General features: G+C 50.9%; 3 protein-coding genes and 1 non-coding gene across 4 annotated transcripts; 3 read left to right on the top strand and 1 right to left on the bottom strand.

Annotated features, from left to right (window-relative positions):
* Positions 1–134: 134 nt before the first annotated feature.
* On the top strand, positions 135–1934 carry UHO2_05598 (uncharacterized protein; the record flags this gene model as incomplete). The annotated part of the gene is made up of 1 exon (XM_041554769.1): positions 135–1934. The coding sequence occupies one exon, from the start codon at positions 135–137 to the stop codon at positions 1932–1934; it is 1800 nt and encodes a 599-aa protein (XP_041410703.1).
* A 618-nt stretch (positions 1935–2552) lies between these two features.
* UHO2_05597 (uncharacterized protein) lies at positions 2553–6536 on the bottom strand (the record flags this gene model as incomplete). The annotated part of the gene is made up of 1 exon (XM_041554768.1): positions 2553–6536. One exon carries the CDS (start codon positions 6534–6536, stop codon positions 2553–2555), a length of 3984 nt encoding a protein of 1327 aa, XP_041410702.1.
* Positions 6537–7222: 686 nt separating this feature from the next.
* On the top strand, positions 7223–7340 carry tRNA-Phe(GAA). Its single transcript has one exon. It is a non-coding gene; the product is annotated as a tRNA-Phe (tRNA).
* Positions 7341–7787: 447 nt separating this feature from the next.
* On the top strand, positions 7788–11252 carry UHO2_05596 (putative BMS1 - GTP-binding protein, required for distinct steps of 40S ribosome biogenesis; the record flags this gene model as incomplete). Its single annotated transcript, XM_041554767.1, has 1 exon — positions 7788–11252. The coding sequence occupies one exon, from the start codon at positions 7788–7790 to the stop codon at positions 11250–11252; it is 3465 nt and encodes a 1154-aa protein (XP_041410701.1).
* Between the last annotated feature and the right edge of the window lie 1280 nt (positions 11253–12532).

Below are 12532 nucleotides of genomic sequence, written 5' to 3'. Positions count from 1 at the left end.
CAGCACGAACTCTTCCAATCGACGTCGATCACAGTCTCTGCATCAACCTGACGCTCTTCTCTAATCCCAACCTTACCCTTGAGCCTTTTTCCGCCTCATCTCCTTCCGAGTTGCTAATCCGGATCGCTCCACCAATGTCTTGCTCGTCACCAATCACCAGCGTCCCCGACCCTTCGGAAACCTCTTCCTCTCCACTCGCATCAATCATAACACAAGTTCAGCCAAACCAAGCTTCTTCCCCCCGCAGCGCTATCCCCCGTGCGAGTGCACAAGCTCTACCTAAAAAGAAGAAGAAGAAGAAGAAGAAGAAGAAATCCACTTCCCCCACTACCTCCGCAGGTGCTGCTGTGGCGCAGGAGCAAGCTGTAGCAGAAGCAGCAAGACTCGGTTGCCAAGCAGCCCATACCCAAGCCCGTTCCCATTCTTCCTCCTCCCCTCTCACAACCGCAGGTGCAGCCGAGGAAGAAGCGGCTGGACAGCACTTGGATCCACCTTGTTCGACTATCGTTGCTAGTTCCAGTGCTGGGAATACACTTACTCCCACAACCGCACCTGTTGGAGCGGAGCGGGTGGGGAATGCGGAACAAGACAAAGCGGCGGCAGCGACAGAAAGTAGTCATGAAACCCTGGAGAAGGATGGATTGATTGATGTCCCAACGAGCAATCAAGGTGCTGCTCGTGCCACCGTCGGCATCGTGGCGGCAAAGCAGGCAAGTACGACGGCGTCGGCTACTGCGAGTACTACCCCGATCAAGACGGCTACCCCTAACCCTACTGCTACCACGGCGAGGAATAATGCCCGGGTGAGCAAGCAAGGAGGAAAGAAGCCAGGTTTGGCGGCGAAACTGATGGCTTTTTTGACATGTTCTAGTGCATCCAGTGCGCAAGTACAGAGGGAGATGTCTGAAAAGAAGCCTACACCCGCCGCCACTACCACTGCTTCAGCGAGGAATGCAGCAGCTCCTACTACTCCCGCCGCAACATCAACAGGAGCGGTTGTAGTACCCGCACCAACACCCAATCCGAAAAACACTGCAAATCCTAAGCCAGACTATCCCACAACTCCTGGAGGAGGAACAAAGTTACCGGAAGCAGAAACAGGAGATGTTATGTCCGGAGCGGTTGTACCTCCCGGCTCGTCCTTTGTTACTGCTCCCGGTGGTGGTGGTGGGGAAGATGAAATGCGAAAATCTCGTGCATCGTCACTCCACCATCCCGCTTCAAGTTGCCACTCGGGCGATGAAACGCGCTCCGAAACCGACAATGACGATGGGGAAGAGGAGATGGAGATGGAATCAGACTATCTTACCGATGATCAGACTGAAGAACAACGTCTTATCCTTTCCGGTGGAATTGGGATTCCTCTTGATCAATTCGGTAACGCCTGTCCTCTACTCCCCCCCATTTTCACCCCTGATTCCGGACGGAAATGCCTCGTTCTCGACCTGGATGAGACTCTGGTGCATTCCAGCTTCAAAATGATCCAGAACGCAGACTTTATCGTACCCGTAGAAATCGATGGAACTGTGCACAAGGTCTACGTGATCAAACGTCCCGGTGTCGACGAATTCATGCGTCAGATGGGTCTCATCTACGAAGTCGTCGTTTTTACCGCTTCCCTTTCCAAATATGCAGACCCCGTGCTGGATATGCTGGACATTCACCACAGCGTAAGACACAGGCTGTTTAGAGAAAGCTGTTACAACCACAAGGGAAACTACGTTAAGGATCTGTCTCAGTTGGGAAGAGATGTAGGGAAGAGTATCATCATCGATAATAGTCCGGCGAGTTATATTTTTCATCCTAACAATGCGGTTCCTGTTAGTAGTTGGTTTAACGATCCGCATGATACTGAGTTGACGGATCTCATGCCGTTTTTGGCCGATCTCGCAAACGTCGACGATGTTAGGGCTGTACTCGATGGCACTTTGTAGCCGGCCTCACAACAGTGCACGTAGCTTAGCATCGCTCGATGCAAGGTCGTACCACTATCCTGGTGTAGTTGGTGATCATCGTGGACGATATACCCTGGTTTGATTCTTGGACTTTTCCTCCCCTCCTTCCCCTTCCCCCCCCTTGTTTCTTTTCCATCTTATACGCTCTCTACATCTTAGCGCCGTTTTATTCTACCGCATCCGCTCTTCGTGTAGAGCTCGACATGCCTCTTGTTTTCGTTGGTTGGTTTAGGGGTTTTTTTTTTTCTTGCCTTAAGTTTGATTCTTCAAAGTGTTGACGCTTTTTTATAGCGAGCATAATGTATGACTCTTTGGTGGAAATTTCAATCCTGCTTTTTTCTTGTGTAAGTATGCAGTCTGCACAGATTTGATCGCCATGGCAAGTGTCTGTTTGGATGGTTGAAAAGAATTGCATTCGAGAAGTTCAAAAAAAGCGACTGGGGAGCAAAAAATAAATAAATAATAAATAATAAATAATAAATAATAAATAATAAATAATAAATAATAAATAATAAATAATAAATAATAAATAAAAAATAAAAAATGTTTTTCTTCCAAGAATACAAGAAAACTGGCAAGAGCAATGGTCCTAGAAAGCTATACTTCAACCCCCGAATCACACTCATCATCGCTCGCAGCATCAATCAACAACTTGCCCACCCCCCCCTTCCCAGAGACAGAAGTGGTAAGGGAAGGAAGATGGTTGATCTTGCTAGCCAAAGCAGTGCAAAGATCGGTAATAAGGTCGAGACTACTTTGCAGATGCTCTTGCTCTTGCTCTTGAAGCGCAGAGGAAGTGGTGTGGATACAAGTAGTAGCAGCAGCAACAAGTTTCCTAATGCGAAGTGTAGCGTTATGTAGATCTTTGACGGTGGTAGGTGGGTGGGCGAAAGTACGTAAGAAAGAAAGCCAGGAGATGAATAGTGTTGCTTTTGCGTCCAGATCCTCTTTCGTTACAGTCACCGCTACGCATTGAGAGGTGGTGTTAACAAAGGAATCAAGTGCGGAAACACAAGCCAAACCACGCGTCTTCTCAAGAGTAGAGAGATGTTCGCCGAGGATAGAGGTGACGTGACGAGCGAGTGCAAGCTTACCGAGAATAGCAGACCAAGTAGCGAGTGTTACTTGGGCCATTTGCCATGCTCGTGATGTGCGAGGCGCTGTTCTGGCGAGAGAAGTGATTTCTGTGTGCAAGACCTTTCGTTGAACGGCATCTCCAACTACGTCAAGATCGAGCCTCTGCTTGCATTGAAGGGTGGCAAAGCATCGCACTAGCGATGAAGTTTGTGACTCCGAGACAGAGGGACATGAGGCACGTACGAGACTTGCTAGCAGTTTCTCCCAAACACTGGTGAGACGAGAACAATAGTGAACGTCTGCGATAGCAAGTACCGCAGAAAAGTCGCAATCGCGAGGATCGACGGTGCTCGATGCAAGGGCGAGCAATTCAAGAGCAGTGTCAAGGTCGAGCGACAGCACAGAGGAGAGCCAGGAAGCGTCCTCGGTTTCGGTCAAGTCCTGGTCCTTCTCCGACGCCGAAGGTGCAATGTGGCCGGTGCTGTTGGCGTTGCTCGAGATGGAAAGGCGAAGCGATGTTCTTGCTTCAGTCCAAAGCTGATCAGAAAGATCTTGAACAGAGTCAACACCTTCACCCAGACGAGCCAACGACAGCGCCAGGGTTGCCTTGAGTCTAGGTGTCGCCAAGATAGGGTCCCTGATCGAGGTGATTGGCAGCTTGCCGCCGACATACTCGCTGTTTGCAAGACGCAGTGCCGTCGAAAGTCGAAGCATTGCTGAGGACTGTGCTTTGGCTTCGCAGAGCGTCTCGACTTCAAGCAAACGACCGAGAGCTGCAGCTTCTTCATTGTCCAGTCTCTGATATGCGACAAGCTTGTGGATGCGCGAGACTCGGCTGAGAGCAAGACGCGAGCATGCTACAATGACCGAGGGAGCTGCAAGAATGGCAGAGACAGGCGCATCGATGTGAGAGCGCAAGGCAGTGTCAAAGGTAGCCACATCCATGTCGCCCTTGGTCAGAGCCAGGCGCAGCTTTCGACTCTCACCGACCGATCCAGCCTCCAGTTCAGCGTCGGACTCGTCAACAGCCTCGAGCGAACGAGTGCAGCGAGACTTTGCGGCAAAGAGACGAGAGAAGAGTGGCCAGACGAGCAAGAGGAAGCAGAAAGCAAACGAAACAATACGCAGCACCTCAAATGCGAGTGCATGCGTAGGGACAGCATCAAAGGCATGCGACTCCTGAGCGATCGAGGTAGTGGGTGCCATGTAGGTGGCTGAACGTTTGAGCAGCTGACGGCTTGCATCGACCATAAGCTTACCAGCAGCCGGGCGACCAACGGCCACAGTACCGTCCGATGCAGTGGCATCGAGTGCGAACTCGGTAGCAGACCCAATCAAGCTGATACCCAACAAGGTAGCCAGCATGTATCGAGAAGAAGCAATAGAGGAAAGCGCACCACCCATGCCAGAACGACGGCCACGACGGGCCTTGGAACGAGTACAACTTGTAGCTGATGGTGGCGATGAAGAAGATGCACTGTTGTAAGAGCTCTCACCGGCGTCTGCTTCGTCCTCATCCTCTTGAGCATCGTCATCTTGATCATCGTCATCTTGATCATCGTCGTCTTGATCATCGTCGTCTTCACCTTGAGCATTGCCCGAGGCCTCTTCAGCCTCTTGCTCTTCCTTAGCTGCAGCTGCAGCAGCAAAAGCCTCTTGCTCAGCGACGACCTTGTCCATCTCAGCCTCCCAGAGCTCAAGCAGCTCCTCACCACCCTCAAGACTGCGGACCAACTCACGAAGACCAGCGACCTCGCTTGCCAATCGAAGCTCTCTGGACTTGAGATACTTGATGTAGTCGGTAGCTTTGCCAAGAATCGTGGCTTTGTTGAGCTTGGTTGCGGCAGGGACACCATCAACGAGATCCTCTTCCTGCTGGGCTTTGCGACTTCTGCGGCCGGAAGGTGTCTTGCGCGGTCGAATCTCGCCAAGGGCGGGCACAGCACGACGAAGAGCTGCGATCCTGTCATTGATGTTGTTACGGTACCTCCTCTCGATAGCATTGTGAGCCACCTTCTTCTGCTGTCGAGTGGCAGGATCAAGCTGTGGCTTGTCGGCTGTCGGTCCAGGGCCAGCAGCCTGCGAGGGGTCTTGAGATGCAGCAGCGGCAGCTTGGCTTTGCTGAAGTCGCTTAGCTTTGAGCCTTTCGATAGCGGCGAGTGCAGTAGCGTTACTGCCGACTTCCATGTGAGGAAGCTTGCTGCTGAGCTGGCTCAGAGGAGCTGCTGGTTTGAGCTCGGAAGGGACGAGCGTCGCTTTGGCCTTCTTGGTCTTTCGAGCAGGATCAGTAGCTTGCGCCTTTGGTGCAGTGGTTGGCGCAGCCTTCTTGGCGTTGAGGTTGGGAGCTGCTTTGCTGGAAGCAGCTTGGTTATCAGCAGCATCTCCACCAGCGCGTCTCTTTTTGCTAGTGCCGTTCACTTGACTGGAGCTCGATGGCACCGATGTTGAAGAAAGGTCGGCAGAGTCTGGCTGTGGTGCAAGCGATGGCTGTGGTGCAAGCGATGGCTGTGGTGCAAGCGATGGCTGTGATGCAAGTGATGGCTGTGGTGCAAGCGATGGCTGTGGTGCAAGCGATGGCTGTGATGCAAGTGATGGCTGTGGTGCAAGCGATGGCTGTGATGCAAGTGATGGCTGTGATGCAAGTGATAGCTGTGGTGCAAGCGATGGCTGAAGGCCGGTAGCGTTAGGCGCAAGGAAGTTGGGATTCCACTGTTGCTGAGCAGCGTTGGAGTGGTCGCCGACTTGGCTCGGTGCGGATGATGAGGCGCTGTTGGCAGGAAGGGAAGCTGGAGGAAGCTGTACGGTGTGCAGGCCAAAGGGCGAGGTGGAGGATGAGGATGAGGAATGAATGTTGAAGTTGTGTGCGAAGGGTGACATGGTGTCAGAGCCAGAGTAGGACTGAGGGTAGGATGCGTTGGATAGATCGAGACTTGCATCGGGACTGAAAGCGTTGCGGTGGTGAGAAGCTAGCGAAAAGGAGAGGTTGCGAGCAGAAGAGCACATGTCGGACTCGGCTGGAGTTGGGAAGTTGGCAGAGCCGTAGACGAGGTCATTGATGCTGTTGGGACTTGCACCGCTGTCGCTGGAGCCGGATACCAAAGAGCCAGCATAAGAAGCAGAGAAGGAGTCGGTGAAGTGGTCTGACGGCAAGGTGGCATTCATGAGGGTGCACATCATCGAGTCATAATCTTGGCTTGACCAAGGGCCCGAAGGTGGGTCCTGAAGAAGGCCAAGATGGTCCTGCTTGGGAGCAACGATGCTGGGCAACAGGTGCTGCTGTTGTAAGATGCGCATAGCTTCCTGTTGTGCTTGCTGCTGATGAAGGTGTTGCAGTTGGCTTTCTAGCGAATCTGACTGCTGACCTTGCTGCTGGTGCTGACCTTGCTGCTGGTGTTGACCTTGCTGCTGGTGCTGACCTTGCTGCTGGTGTTGACCTTGCTGCTGGTGCTGATGTTGAGGAGCAGCGACCGAGGGCAAGTTGTTGTTGACGCGTGACTGGAACATGGCGGGCGCGATAGTTTCAGACGAGCCGAAGGCGGTCGACAATGAGGGAGCTTTGGAAAGGCTTTTTCGTTGAGAGATGCGTCTGATAGGTTGTGGTTGTCGTGAGGAGCAAGAGAGAGTGAGTGGCAGAAGCCAAGAGATTGGCTGATTGATAGGCTCTAGGTTGGGAGTTGAGGCTGGAGTGCGACTATCGGATGGCTGAGTCGGCTGCAAGCTGTGACACGTCGTAAGAGCGCCGAGCTTGCGTGATTGTACAGAGGCGGCTGTGGTGAGTGTAGGGTATATAGGGGAGAGCGGAATGCTTAGGGATGCAAAGTGTCGAGTGACCACCTCAGCGGTTGGAGGATGTCAGTTTAGTAGCGAGTGCAGCACATCGTACGATTCTGTTCTGTCTCTTGGGTGGAGCCGAAGCAGCAGCGCTGTGTGTCAGTCAAGTCGGCTTGACACACATCAGCTCGAGATACATCAGACAACATCACACCACTTTCAGTCGTACAAAACCGTCGACCTTTTTGTACAACGATTGTTTCCTGAGCTTGTAGCATCTCTCGCATCCGATCCATTATGAAATTCCTCACTGCCTTCTTGTTCTAGGATGCCTGTTCACCTGAAGCTGTTAAGGGTGGCAGCTAGGCATCCGTGAGGACAGCTTTGTGTCAACAACCTTTCCAGTCTCATCACAGCGAGCTTCTTTAGCTCAGTTGGTACGAGCGTCCGACTGAAGAATTCAGTTTCACCAGTCGCCACTGTCAGCAGTGGACACAAGGTATCGGGAGGTCACCTGTTCGACCCAGGTAAGGAGCATTGCTTTCTCTTTTTTTCTTTTTTTTTTTTTTTTTTTCTTCTTTTCTTTTCTCTTTTTTTTTTTTTCCTTGCCATTCTTTCCCAGATCTAATATTACATAATCAGGGATAAGCACTTGAGAAGGTGAGAATTTTTTGACAAATGAGCTTCGAGGACCCTTTTTCTTTGTTCGAAACCTTCTTGCCGTTGCTCAGCAGTTCTCTTCACCATCACCTTCACAAGCCAGAGACCACTGCCTACATCACCTACAGACACTTATAGGCTGACACCACCGCGAATCCTTCACCGACTCTCTCGCCGACTTCAACCGCGAAGCAGTCCGCAGCTCACAATCTTCCAGGCATCTATCCTGCGAGCGCGGCCCTGGCGCTTTGCTCTTGCCGGCTGAGCATCGCATAGCAGATCGCGCCCCCCCTTACCCCAACCCATCATCTGCCACTTACCACCATGGCAGACGCACAACAGGCCAACAAAGCCCACCGCAAGGCCAAAACGGGTGGCAAAGCCGAAAAGACCAAAACCAAACACTCCAACGGTTTCAACCCCAAAGCTTTCATCTCTGCCAACATCAACGTTGCCCAAAAGCAAATCCTCCGCAATGCCGAAAAGGATCAGAAACGATACCACGTTCCTCTCGCAGATCGAACACCCGATGACGAACCCCCTCCCATCATCGTCGCTGTTGTCGGACCCGAAGGGGTTGGTAAGACTACCCTTATCCGTTCTCTTGTCCGTCGGTATACCAAGCATACGCTCGCCGAGATCAAAGGTCCGCTTACGGTTGTAACGGGAAAGAAACGAAGGGTGACGTTCCTAGAGTGCAACAACGATATTAACAGTATGATTGATATCGGTAAAGTGGCCGATTTGGTTTTGTTAATGATCGATGGATCGTTTGGCTTTGAGATGGAAACCATGGAGTTTTTAAACGTTTTACAGTCGCATGGCTTTCCCAAAGTGATTGGCCTTTTGACGCATTTGGATTTGATTAAGAAGGCAAAAACTCTCAAAGCCACCAAGAAGAGGTTGAAACAGAGGTTCTGGACTGAGATTTACGATGGTGCAAAGTTGTTCTACCTTTCAGGCATTATCAATGGCAGGTATCCGGATACCGAGATTCAGAACTTGTCCAGGTTTATCGGCGTGATCAAGTTCAGACCGTTGATCTTCCGTAATGCTCATCCCTATGTGCTGGCGGATAGGATGGAGGATTTGACGCCCAGGGAAGAGATTCGTGCCAACCCGAAAACAGATCGTACGATTACTGTATACGGCTATTTGCGTGGTACGCATCTTCGTCCTTCTCAAAGAGTCCACATCCCCGGTGCCGGAGATCTTTCCATCACTTCTGTGGAAAAACTCAACGATCCATGCCCGCTTCCAACGCAAGATAGCGAGAAACGTCGCAAACTCTCCGACAAAGCTAAACTCATCCACGCACCCATGAGTGACGTCGGTGGTGTCATGTTCGACAAGGATGCAGTCTACATCAACGTCCCAGGCAACTTTACACGCAATGGCGAAAACGGCAACCCAGCGGGAGAGGGAGAAAAGATGGTGATGGATCTGCAAGACGCTCATACGACGCTAGACAACCTTGCTGCTCAAAGCGAGTTGCGACTCTTCGATTCGGATTCGACTGGGTTGCCTGATGTCAAAACTGATCAGGCCGAGGATGCAGCTGCAGCTGATGCATTTCAGTATGACACGCCAAGGAAGGGAAAGCGTGTAAGGAGGGCTGCCTTTGACGATGTCTTGTTGGATGACGACATTGAGGATGGTGATGTAGAGGAGGAGGAGGATGGTAGGGATAGCGATCGTGGCTTTCATGATGAAGAGGATGAGGATAATGCTCGTCGCCGTGCGTTTACGCGTAAAGCCTCTGAAGCGGACGGAGATGGTGGACCGGGCTCGAAGGATATTCCTTTCGCAGATAGTGATTCGGATATGGGTCTCGATTCCGATGATAACCAAGACGACGATGAGGATGCTCAATTTGCCTCTGGCTCCGAAGACCAAGATGAGGTTGCACCATGGAAACGCGACCTAGCCGCAAGAGCAGAAGCCACAGTCCGAGCCAACAAAAACCGTCGTCCCATCGACCTGGCTCGTCTCATTTACAACTCTGACAAGACTCCGGAACAGATCGCTTCCGGTGACATCTACAGCGACACCAACGACGATGACGATATTCGGAAGATGGCTGAAGAAGACGACGGCGATTTCTTCTTCCGTCCTGCCGATGGCAAGGCTTCTTCCTCCAAGACCATCACCGAGGCAGAAGAGGAATATCAAGACGTCCCTGATCAAGCACGACCTCTCCCCAAAGCTTCCGACTTGAGTCACTGGGCCGAGGAACGAATCTTGGACTCGATTCGAAAATTCTTCATCACCGGCGACGAGCCCGACAATCTCGAAGAACGAAAGGACGGCAAGCGAGGTGAACCTTGCACTGATCTCAACGATGACCAAGATTCTACCTCGGATGCTGGTTCCAACGCCGCTCACGATGACAACGGGGATCATGACGCAAAAGCCTCAGCCCTCGCCGCCAAGAAAGAAGCGCTAAAACGTCGCTTCGACGAACAATACGACGACCCCGATGCGGATTCAAAACAAGATTGGTACGATGAACAAAAAGATGCTCTCGCCGCGCAAGCCGCTCTTAACAAAGCCGAATTCGAATCTGTCGATGAAGAAATCCGACATCAAGTCGTTGGTTATCAACCTGGAGCCTATGTTCGTATTGAACTTTCCAAAGTTGCCTACGAGCTTGTTGAAAACTTTGATCCCAACTATCCTCTTCTGGTGGGAGGGTTGTTGGCTAGTGAGGAGAGTTTTGGATTTATTCAAGTTCGAATTAAACGACATCGTTGGCATCAAAAGATTCTCAAAACCAATGATCCTCTCATCTTCTCATTGGGGTGGAGAAGGTTTCAATCGATTCCAATCTATTCCTTGGATGATGGAACTAGGAATAGGATGTTGAAGTATACACCGGAGCATATGCATTGTTTGGCGACGTTTTATGGACCTATCTCGGCGCCAAACACTGGGTTTTGTGCGTTCAACACTCTTTCGACCTCTACTCCTTCTTTCCGGGTTTCGGCGACGGGGGTGGTGTTGGATGTGGATTCGGGCTCGCAAAAGATTGTTAAGAAGCTCAAACTTACCGGAACCCCAAGCAAAATTTACAAGAATACGGCTTTCATCAAGGATATGTTCTCCTCCGCATTGGAGCTTGCAAAATTCCAAGGGGCCCATATTAAAACGGTTTCGGGCATTCGAGGTCAAGTTAAAAAGGCCTTGGCCAAACCGGAAGGACATTTTAGGGCGACGTTTGAAGATAAAATTTTGATGTCGGATATCGTGTTTTTAAGAGCGTGGTATACCATTCAACCTCGCAAGTTCTACAATCCTGTCACTTCCCTTCTTCTTTCCGGCGAAAGGAGAACTTGGCAAGGAATGCGACTCACAGGTGCAGTCAGAAAAGAACGACAACTTAAAGCTCCGAACCATATCAACTCATCTTATCGCGATGTGCAACGTACTACAGAAAGAAAGTTCAATCCGTTACGAGTTCCAAGGGCTTTACAAGCGGAATTGCCATTCAAGTCCAAACCCAAACAGATGCAGGCAGCAAAAGGTACTTGCTACTTGGCAAAACGTGCGGTGGTGTTGGAAGGAGACGAAAAGAAAGCATTGGCCCTGTTGCAACAGATGAAGACGGTCCAGAGGGAGAAAGAGGAGAAGAGGAAAAAGAAGAACAATGAAAACAAGAGCGAAAAGGCCAAACTCGCTGCAAAGGACGAAGAGATCAGAGCGCAAAAGAGAAAGGCAGAGATGAAGGAGATCTACAGGATTCAAGGCATGAAGGCTCAGAGCGCTGCGAAGAGGCAGAAGACCAAGTAAGGAAGCCCAATAGAATCGCATTGACAGGTTTGCCGTTGTGCGGAAGGATCGTCTCGCACAACATTGCTAATGTCTGTAAGCTTTGGCAGCCGCAGTTTGCAAGTTGATCTATTTCGTTGTTCTTGAAGCAATCTTGATTGTTCAGTGCGAAACTTTGTTCGCTTGGTGACAGGACCCTGATGCTTCCATGTGCTGTGTATGTTTCGTGGATTGAGACCTGAGCTTGAGGCGCAACCAGCTGTCACGGAAGAATTTGCCGGATTATGGAGAGAGATAGTGTTGGTGCAAGATATTGAGTTTCGTACGAGGAGCGTCCAGGTTTACCGCTTTCTACACCCACTGATGTGACGAAAATTGGCCGAGCTGCTGACCATTGTTCCAACTGCTAGTGGAGCTCAAGCGGATCGCGATTGCGAAGGCTTCATCGTGAGCGTGAGAAAAAACGTGCCTATCCACCTTGCTTCCGATCGCAAAGGTCGATTAAGTTGAGAAGGAGCAGCATCAAAAGCCATGTTATTGCCCATCCTCCACGGTGGGCGGCCTGAGATGAATCGCGTTGTCGTTGGTGAACGCAGTAGAGAGATGCCTTTCGGCAAGTGAGGTCACCGACCGAATTCTGATGAATCAACGATGCTCTTCAACTTTGCTCAGCAATTCTAGATTTGGCTTCTGATACACAGCGACTTACATAAGTCAGATCAAAGCCAGATCGCCGTTCATCTGGTGCTTGTCGTGCAAAGACGACAACGCAGTGTGGAGACGCAAGGTCGAAATCGGATTGCTACTGTGCCTCTGAAACCGAAGTTTCAGCTTTGCATGTGTCCTGGCTATTGGTTAGGTCGCATGGAAGGATGATCTTCTGGATGTCTTCCCGCCTGAGCTGAACTAGTATAGAGCTTCTAAACGAGATTGTTTGTTCCTTGTGCCGAAGTATCCGAGTTGCATGTGTTTAAGCGGACCCTCGTCGATCCAAATTTCTTCCTCCCATCATCGCTCGCTCCTTTGCTTCTCATCCATCCCTCACAGACTTCATTTCCGTTCAGCAGCGCCGTCTAGCGAAAGAAGGACGAGGCGCTTGCCATTCTCGCTGGTGCAGACAAAGGAACCATCTGTGGCTGGTTGTCTCCTCGACCCCTCGTGAAAAGTCGGGAAGGAGCAAGGCTTGCTTGAGCAAAATTCCGCTCGTAAACCGCTTGACATCATCACTTCCAATGTCGCAAGCTTCCCACATCTCATCTTGATCAAGATTCCGTTCTTGGGCCTCTCGACCTCCTTCCATC

The sequence above is a fragment of the Ustilago hordei genome, assembly GCF_900519145.1.
Source record: "Ustilago hordei strain Uho2 genome assembly, contig: UHO2_contig_14, whole genome shotgun sequence".
In the NCBI taxonomy this organism is placed as follows: domain Eukaryota; kingdom Fungi; phylum Basidiomycota; class Ustilaginomycetes; order Ustilaginales; family Ustilaginaceae; genus Ustilago; species Ustilago hordei.
This window is presented reverse-complemented; position numbering and strand designations above follow the sequence as displayed.